The 9,917-nt window shown below is 45.3% G+C and overlaps 1 protein-coding gene across 3 annotated transcripts; it reads right to left on the bottom strand.

Annotated features, from left to right (window-relative positions):
• Positions 1 to 400: 400 nt before the first annotated feature.
• Positions 401 to 9,472, bottom strand: WBP2 (WW domain binding protein 2). Of its 3 annotated transcripts, none has more exons than XM_031965832.1 (8): positions 9,324 to 9,472; positions 6,346 to 6,454; positions 4,326 to 4,461; positions 3,186 to 3,278; positions 2,592 to 2,726; positions 2,256 to 2,378; positions 1,734 to 1,852; positions 401 to 1,625 (listed from the first exon to the last, which is right to left on the bottom strand). In XM_031965832.1, exons 1-8 carry the CDS (start codon positions 9,377 to 9,379, stop codon positions 1,572 to 1,574), a joined length of 825 nt encoding a protein of 274 aa, XP_031821692.1. In that variant the 5' UTR covers positions 9,380 to 9,472; the 3' UTR covers positions 401 to 1,571. The 3 variants fall into 3 exon arrangements, with proteins under 3 accessions (XP_031821692.1, XP_031821694.1, XP_031821693.1); XM_031965834.1 differs by lacking the exon at positions 9,324 to 9,472 and adding an exon at positions 8,919 to 9,134; XM_031965833.1 differs by having other exon boundaries at positions 1,128 to 1,625; positions 1,776 to 1,852.
• Between the last annotated feature and the right edge of the window lie 445 nt (positions 9,473 to 9,917).

The raw sequence follows: 9,917 nt of genomic DNA on the forward strand, positions 1-9,917 counted from the left end.
CGCCTGAGAATTTGATTCTGCCCAGGAGGACGAGGTACACAAGATAAGAAACGAGCGGACTGGCTTTCTTCTCTGGTCCAAACCACAACCCACAGTTGTATTCAACATTTTTCATCGAGAGCTCTGTCTGGTACTAGACTGCAAAAGAAAGGGTTGCCCAGAGGACAAGTGGTATCCCACAATCCTTCACACCTGGCAGACTGTGCTACAGGAGGCGGTTTCTGAGCTGGGAAATGTTGGGATCAAGACTAGGGCTCAACCTTGGTGAAGAGGGGGGAAGTGAGAGTATGAGTCCTCTAGGCGGATTCACCCATACTCAACCCAGGCTCCCCAGAGCTAATCCACAGCCCCAGGCAGGTCAGGGATCCTGGCTCAGGCATCACACAGGGAGACAGCAAAGTCAAGCTACTTTGTCTTTACTACATCATCATTTTGGCAAACAAATCAAGGTGCAACAGGGTTTATTTCACATTAATATATTAACTGGATTTTTGTTCAAATAAATAGGGAATTCTCTTTTAAATAATGATGACCTCATACTCCAGCCAGTCCAAGAGGAAATCAAAGGAAATTAGTGCGTCCAGGGGAGAGTCACCAATCAGGCATGAAGCTCAAAGAGAGGAGATGAGAACTGAACTGGGACTGACCACGGACACCTTTTTACTCAGGACTAAGCCAGGCCCCAAGTCCAGCAAACACTTGGCCCCAGGTTTCACCCCATTTCCCCCTGGTGAGGAGCCTAAAGAAGGTGAAATAAGATGTGCAATCTTCAGCTCCAGGCCTAGGCAGCCCTTTGGGCACAGGAGGGAGCAAGACCCTCTAAAAGCACGAGCTAGGAAAACAAGGGAGCAAAGTCAAGCAATCATTAGTATGCTTTTTCCCAGCTGAACAATCTTCCCTTTATTCTCCCCTCCTCCAGTCCTGAAGCAGACTCACGATCAAAAACCACAACAAAGTGGCGGGGATATAAAAGGAAAGACAGTAGGAGTATGAGCAGGCGGGACACCCCAGAAGGGATGGGAATGGGGAAGAAGGGACTCCTGAGAGCTTGCCACCACCCAATCATATGGTCACACTGGAAACCCAGACTAGACTTCAGAGCCGGAGAGATCAGAGTGCAGACGGAATGTGGGCAGAGACTCAAGGGGACTCTTGGGGTGGAGGTTAAGCCACCTCCCCAGGTCTGGGAGACACGAGATACCTCTGCTGATCTGAGCTGAGGAGCCACAAGGATATTCCAAAATGGATTTTAAAGTAAGAGTTCTGGGTAGGAGCCGAGGAGCAGGTCAGATCAGCCCCCTCCTTTATGGGAAGCTGTAATAATGCAATAGGAGTAAAAGGGAAATGGCGACTCAAGTGGAAAGTCCCACTGCCCAAGGCAGAGGAGAGGTGTCAACACCCCCGGTCAAATGGAACTCTCCCGGGCTACTCCCTTTCTCTTCATGCCTGTTACTGCTAACTACACACAGGCCTAGAGCAAAGGCCAGGTTTGACAAAAGCCTCCCCCCAGCTCCAAGCTCAGCTCTGGGGGAAGAAGGAGCAGGTGAGTGAAGAGGAAACTGCAGGTGCATCTACTGGGTCTTCTTGTCCTCTGGGGGGTAGTATGGAGGTGGTGGGGGCTGGTCCTGAAGAGAAAAGAAGAAGAAATGGGACCAACTCCAAGGGCACAGGAAAACCCTCCAAATGGTTTCCTTCCCCAACCCGCCCAGAATGGTGCCCACAGGGTGGTTTACCTGGCGAGGCTGCTGCCCTCCAGCCCATCCCGGGGCACTCACCGTGGGCATGTAGACATTATGGGGGTTGACAGGATTGTAGTAGGCGCTGGCAGCAGCTTCAGCAGCTTTTGCTTCAGCTAAAAAGAAACACATATCCCAAGCACATCTGGGCTATCCTCCTCTCCTTTCTCCAAGGGAAGGAGGCCCCATAAAAGTGGAGTCGATAGTTCCTCAGGCTTCACTGATCTAATCTGGAAGCAGACGTTGGTGTGCCTCACATCCCACCCAGCTCCAATCAACTCCGCAATGTTAAGAGCTGGAGACACTGGGAATTATTCACCTGAGAGGGCCCGGCATTGACTGTTCCTCTGGAGGTTGCCCTCAATCATAGAGAAGGGGATGGGGAATGTCTACTTTTACTGTCAGGTTCCTTTCCACTTTCTATAGGGTTCTCTAGAGATACCCGAAATGAGGACCCTCCTATAGGGGGAGCATTGCCAGCGTGTCTGAGTTGCTTCTAGGCCACGATGGGTCCCTTACCTGCAGGAGTAGATGGTACGTCAGGGCCACCGACAGGTGGCTCCATGGGTCCAGGGTATGGAGGGGGTGGGGGCTGCATGTACCCCATGGCCCCATCCATCATGGGAGGTCCTGGATAAAACTCTGGCAAAACAATAAGAGCCAAATAACCACCCTGGACAGATGGTTCTCTATGGAAAATACCTGACCGTGAGTCACACATATAATTCAACTACCATGTCAACACAAGCAGAAATAGCATCAAGTTTCTGTTAGATCTTAAACATATTCCAAATTTACACATACTCACAAACCCTCCCTTTTATCCAACTGGCCACTACCCAGCAGAAAACTCACCAGGTGGAGGTGGTGCATAGGGGTAGCCTGGAGGATTTGGGTACATTCCATTGGCAGCTGGCATAGGAAAAGCATAGGCTCCATTGGGCATGTATGAGTACCCATAAGCTCCATTTGGGACTTCACCTCTGGAGGCTGCAATCACAGAAAAAAAGGGATGGAAGCTTTACTCAATTAGAGGACAATATGTGGAGCTCAGATGAAAGGAGTAAATGTTATCTTAAGAATTCAGAATTCTCTGTATGTGTTTAACCTATATTGGATTGCTTGATGTTTTGGGGAAGGAGGGAGAGAGAGAGAAAAATTTGGAACACAGGGTTTTGCAAGGGTGAATGTTGTAAACTACCTTTGCATGTATTTGGAAAAATAAAATACTTTAAAAAAATAAAAGTATTACACCCTTCCCCCCAAAAAAGAATTTACAATTCCTAATTGATTTCTTTCTTCCTTCTGCCTCTCTGAGAATATAATTCAGAGTTCCTGTTTCATATGGTTCAGATTCTGAGATCCTACTCAGCCCAAGATGCCCACAGATCAATTCAGCCAATCCTAAAAAAAAAAACTATTTTTGGTACCAGTTTTCAACCTCCATACCTTGTGCAGCCACCTGTAGCATTCGCTGTCCAAACTCGATGGCACCCCCTGCTACAAAGGTCAATTTGTATACAGCTGACCCTTCCCAGCCACCTGGGGAAAGAAAAGAGGGAAAACTATGAGCAAATAATGGCGGATAGAAAGCAAGCTAGACTATATCTGAAGAGATGGTTATTTGTCCTCCCTGGGACCCTGTCCAACTCCCCTGGAGGCCTGCAGGGAAAGGTTTGGCTCAGCTGCGCAATCTGATCAGCACTTCTCTTGCCTACATTGCCAAGACTGTGCCTGGACTTTGGCCCACTCAGGGCCCTGGCTTAGCCGCATGCTTCCTTTCCACTGGCATTTGTCATCAGAACAAAGAGCTTTTCCTGAATCGGCTGAGCCCCAGGTGCTAAGATCCTTAATGGGGAACGCCAGTCTTTGCCTTAGATGGGGTCAGAGGGATGAGGAGAGGGGCAGGATGACGAGATCCAACCACAATGGATCTCAAGACCCAGAGAAAGGATCTCTTGGCTTAGGGCTAAGCCTCAACAATACCAAGAATAGCAGTGATCCCATGAACTCAAGAATTTTCAGGGGCAGGACAAAGCTATCAATATGAACATATTCTACAGGCCAAAAGTGAACTAAGTCTTGCAGAAGGCTCCTCCATAACAGCTGTGAAGGCCACAAGATGCCCTGAGGGGCAGCCCTAGACTCCTATGTAATAATACCAGCTCAGGTGAGGAAGATTAAATGAAAGCCCAGTTCTCTCAAGCCAGCAGGAGATCTTTAAAGACCTCTCTGCATCTAAAAAAAGCTCCTCTTCTGGACCTAGGCTAGAACACAAGGATCCCTCTCCCCAGAGTACTCAAGGTTCCTTTTTACAACTGACATTTTAAAAAGATAATCTTCAGGGACAGATGGCAAAATTCTGTTTTCGTTTACATGAAAAGTCCTAAACTGTTATTTAAAATAGTAAGATTTTTGCAGCTCCTAAAAAACAAACATCCTTTTCTAGCCTGTAGACCTCTAACTAATCAGCTACATTTTCATGTTTCGATTTGGAAATTATACTCGGGCAAGACAAATGTCCTCAAGGCAGAAGCTAAGAATTCCTTTCTAGTAGCCTTGTCTATGCTCTAGGTCATTCTCACATACCTCCTGCTTCTGCCTTCACTGTTCCCCTGATGTAATTTGCACCAAAAACAGGCTGCTTGATCTCATAGTCCTTCATTAGATAAAACGGCATCATGAATGACTGCATGGAGTCCTTTCCCTTGGACAGAAAAATTACCTGTGGGAACAGACAATGAATGGCATTACTAGAGAAAACCTGAAGCTGTTTTACTAGGACTTTCTAATCTTCCAAAGACTTTTTCAGCAAATGTAACCTTAGTTTCAAAGGGGCCCTTCATCTGCTTGCTCCATCATACCAGTATAACCCAACATCACACCCAATGTACAATAGCAGACCCTGGAGGGATGGGGGAAAGGGGGTAATAGGACAAGGAATTCTTCTCTGAGGTGGTTTTATTCACAAAAATTTCTTAAATATTTGCAATGAGGCAGCCACTGTACTAAGCATCAAGTATCCCAAACCAGAAATGCAAAGTTCCTGTTTTCAAGAAACTTACATTCTGTGGCAGAACACCCCAAACATACTCATGATCATATAAACAAACATGCCCGCAGATTAAATATATGTGAATTATGTGCAAGGTAATAGATCTTTTGTAGGATGTGGGATTTGAAGGAATTGAGAGAATCTAGGAGTGAGAACTAAGAAGGGCATGCCAGGCCGGAGGGACAGCATCAGCAAAGGCTCCGAGACAGGAGATGGAAGATCATATGTGTGAGATAGGAGACAAAGCATGATATGTGAAGAACAAAACTAAGACTAAGTATGTAAAAGGAAACAACATGTAATAAGGACAGTTAGGCTGGATTCTGGCTGTGATAGAGAAGGAAATTTGCATTAGATTTTAAAGGCAGAGGAACTATCCTTGTGCAGGGGAGTGACACTGTTAGACCTGTCTGTGCTTCAGGTTTTGGGTTTTTTGGTAGAATTTTTGAACTGCAAAGTAAAGTGAGAAACTTAAGCAAGAAGGTCAATTATATGTGAAACAACAAAGCAACATATGCTAAGAAGGGGTCTATGGAGAACATCTTTAGGAGAGAATAGATAAAAATACAAGTAATAGGAATCAGATATCTTTGAAAAGCATAAGTAATAAATATTTCTAGATTATGATGATGCCATGGCACCTAAGTGTTTGTAGAACAGGCTTCCTGGAAAGGCTGAAGTAAACCTTGCATGATATATTAGTAGTGGAAAGGGGAAGAAGCCAGAGCTGCTTGGAGGCCAAGATGAACTTCCTAAACTCCTGAGAGTGAGGCAAACCACTCCAACTTCTCAACTGGCTCCCTGCCATATTCTTCTGGGGCAACCAAGCAAATCATCTGGGAGGTCCAGGGTTTTAGAAAGCTGTCTAAAATCCCTCTGTCTTGATTTGCCTATTTGTTTGGATGAAATTTAAGGTGGTGACTTTGACCTATAGATATGAAATCTTCTCTCCTACTCTGCTAAGTCATAACAATAAAGCACAACACAAGGTCCCTTGCAAAAGAAAATACAAATATGGCTCCTGGGCAACTGAAGGAAAGATTTTTTCCAGGGAAAACCAGGGGCTAATGAAGCCCCAGTTTATTAGGCCTTTGGAAAGTAAGCAAATTTTTGCTACCTGGTATTTCTCACTCTACAAGGCACTGCTGGCCAATTTCTGGCTGGGGTATTTGTTGCTGTGTCACTATCTTGATCATTTTATACGTGCAGAGAAGCTTCAAGCTAACAGTTGTTTTTGTTGAAATCAAAAGGAAGAATACTTAGCCTGCTCTAGGTCTATGTCAATTTAGCATCTATAGTCACTTATATACAAATGGAAGGTGGCAATGTTAGACTTTGTACAACTCAACTAAGCAGCTGAAAACATTGTAGAGTCCCAGAGTCCTAGAAGGAATTTGCTGTCAAAGGAAACATCATGGGAGATGGGAAAATAAAAGTCATTAATGTTTCAGGGGCCACCTAACACACTGACCTGTGTGTCAATGTTTCTAGAAACCCGAGTCACTCTCCTAAAGTGTCAGACCCAAAATGACAGGTAAGGACTCCAAGACTTACTCTGTAAGGAGTCAAATAAAGGCTGCCTTTCTTGGTCCCTTTGAAGGCATCTGTCATATGATCCATATCACTGAAGGAGAGCTCCACATGATCATAGGTCATCAGAATGCTACAATGGGAAGAGAGAAAAAAGATTATAAGAGAGATTGGGGATGTGTCCTGAAATCTAGATAAAAAGCTGTGTAATTTCCACAGTCCCTAATATTCCACTTTTCCTTTTGCATTTACTCCCTACTCCCTCCCAGCCCCAACAAGCAGTGGTCTGTAGAATCCCAAACACAGTGCAACCCGTTCCACCTGTAATAAGTACCAGCTGAGGAAGGGAAATTCCAGTTTGCAATATTAAAGCTGATGTCACCACAGACAACTCTTTTGTCCTCAACTTCAAAGGCAGGTTATGTATGTGGCAACTTATTGTGTTTATATTAATGGAGAATAAGGTTTGCATTAGATCACCCATTAAGTCCTTTCCTATTCTGTTACTCTATGAAATACCTTGTGATAGGCATACCCACTTAAAGAAAATGTAAAAAAGATAAATTATGAAATGATTAAAGAAGGATGCATTACAGGGTTCCTTTAAATAATAAAAGTATAAAGGAGATTCAAATTTTAACTTCCATTTATACACCAAATCCTTGGAATAAAGCTAAGGAATTTATGTAAAAGATGGAACATTCTTATTTAACAGTCCCAGAGCATTTAGAATGTGGGAGGCAAAGTTAGAGATAGTGCTTGTCCCAGAAACTCCCACTAAGAATGAAAAATAGTCACAAGAGATGATAATGAATGACAATGTTTCTTTGTTCCAAGAACCTATTTGGACACAAAAAGGTCACAAACTAATCTGCATCATGGGATATCTCTGATTACAAGATAAAAATCAAATGACATTGACAGCAGTTGGGTCTGTCTTCCTCCTACTCTAACCAATTAATCACTAAACATTCATTTATTAAGCAGTACTATGTACCAGGCACTGTGCTAAATGCATGTATATATACAAATATTTTTTTAAAAAAGTCCCTGCCCCGAAAAGTGTTTGTTTATATTTATATATATAAACACATGTCCATTTATAAAATGATCATGAGACAAATTAAATTTTAGCAGATGGGGAATTGGGCAATCAGGAAATGTTTCATGCAGAAGATTGAATTTGTTGATTTGAGAGAAACAAGTGATTCTAAAAGAAATTCCAAAGGAGTGGGGTTATGGTTAGGGCTAACAGTCCCAGAGCATTTAGAATGTGGGAGGCAAAGTTAGAGATAGTGATTGTCCCAGAAACTCCTACTAAGAATGAAAAATAGTCACAAGAGATGATAATGAACGACAACGTTTCTTTGCTCCAAGAATCTATTTGGACACAAAAAGGTCACAAACCAATACACATCATGGGATATCTCTGATTACAAGATAAAAATCAAATGACATTGACAGCAGTTGGGTCTGTCTTCCTCCTACTCTAACCAATTAATCACTAAACATTCATTTATTAAGCAGTACTATGTACCAGGCACTGTGCTAGATGCATGTATATATACAAATATTTTTTTTAAAAAAGTCCCTGCCCCGAAAAGTGTTTGTTTATATTTATATATATAAACACATGCCCATTTATAAAATAATCATGATACAAATTAAAGATTAGCGGATGGAGAATTGGGCAATCAGGAAATGTTTCATGCAGAAGATTGAATTTGTTGATTTTTGAGAGAAACAAGTGATTCTAAAAGAAATTCCAAAGGAGTGGGGGGAAGGGAAACTATGCAAGAACATGAAGAAAGCTGGAGCGTCCTGTGACAAACATCGAGAAGACTCATCCCCAAACCTTTCCACTTCAAAGAATATGGGTGGAACGAGGTAGCAAAAAATAGTTTAATTACTTTAAGAACCTGGTTAGGTACTGTGTAGGGAAGGTAAAGCGGGTCATACTTTCGGGGGATCTAAGTCTTGCTTCCCAAGAATTCTGGTCCCTAAATACTTCTTTCCTCTTAACTGACACAGTGGTTCCTTCAACTTTGTGGGGACTTCCGAGGCTAGTAAAAGGCAGGCAACATGACATGCTAGAGGGGTAGCATCCTTTCCCCTGTTCACAGAAGGCAAAAAGGAGGGGGAGGAACAGCAGGGAACACAGAAGGTGGGACTGAATTGTTCCGGGAGGTGAGGCACTGCAGTATCATTTATTGCCTGGCCATCCTATCCTCCCCCAGACAGAAGGGAGTACTCCATGAGCATCCATCCACACGGTCCACGTAGGAGGTCTTAGCTACCTCTCCCTAGCAGTGTAAAAAGTTGTGTTTTACAGCATTAAGGTAAATAGGATGATGGGTAGTAATGCAGAATTCTCCGTCTCTCCCGCGAACTTCCCTCTTCTGGGCTTCATAATCCTCCCCATGAAAAATGAGGGAGTTGGACCAAAAGACCCCCAACATCATTCTCAGCGCAAACGTCACGCTCCCCTGGCCAGCTACATCAGCCAGGCTTACGGAGCGGGGAGAAGGAAGTTGGCTCGGCGGGGCGCAGTGGGAGTTAAAAGGGATTCCAGCAGCAGGAAGGAAGAAACGTCGCACCCCAAGGTTCTCCGACATCGGCGAATGTGCAAGACCCCAGCTCAACTTTCTGCTCCAGTCTTCGAGGTTACGTGCTCCGCTCCCCAACCTGATGCTGTCCTTGGTCCCTAAGGCTCCTCCAACTACCCCCACCCAGAAGCGCTTCGGGCCTCCCCCGCTCCCCAAGCCGCGGCAGCCCAGTCTTTCCTGCAGCTCCCTGTGGGGTCCCCTGGGGGGATGGGGGGATTCCCCGCCCCCGCCTCCCCTCCCCCTCCCCCTCCCCCTCCCCAGCCGTTGCTCTCCCCGCCCCTCCCGGCCCGACGTTTTCTTCCCACTTTGTCCCCACCTCCTCCGGCTCCCCAACCCCCCGCCTCCCAGGCTCCGGCCCCGCGACTCCCCGACGGATCCCTCCGCGGCGCCGCTCACTTCTCCGTGTTGTTGACAATCACTCCGCTCTCCGAGTGGTTCCTGTTGAGCGCCATGGCCAGGCTGTATAGACACTCCACTCCCGAGCCTCGGAGACCAGTGCGCCTGCGCTCCGGGCCCTGCCCCGCGTGTCGTCTTTAGGAATTAGCTTCAGCCAATCACAGAATGCGGACGGGGGCGGGGAAGGGGAACCACCACCTGACCTCGAGTCACGTGAGCGCGCTCGGCTCTTGTTTTTCTTTCCTGGCCCCACCCCCTTCTTCCGCCTTCGATCGCTTTCCTGCTCCCCAAGATTTGCTCCGGATGCGAGGCCTTCATCGTAAATAAGTCCGAAGGTTACAGTCCCCGGCATGCAATGCTCCGGCCTCGCCCTGCCTTAAAAGCTGGTGCACTTCCGGAGCATCAGAATAACGAAGGGCCTCAAAATCTTGGAATATAGAAGAAAATAAGAATGTTGAGTCCTAGAAGAGAAAATTAGGAAGGAAAGACAGTCTCTGTCCCGCGCAGTCCAAAAATCTCATGGTTCCTCCCTTCTTTTAGGGCAAACGTTGTTTTTTTTTTGTTTTTTTTTTAATTAACTTGCTTTTTTATATC

The sequence above is a fragment of the Sarcophilus harrisii genome, chromosome 4, assembly GCF_902635505.1.
Source record: "Sarcophilus harrisii chromosome 4, mSarHar1.11, whole genome shotgun sequence".
Taxonomy (NCBI): domain Eukaryota; kingdom Metazoa; phylum Chordata; class Mammalia; order Dasyuromorphia; family Dasyuridae; genus Sarcophilus; species Sarcophilus harrisii.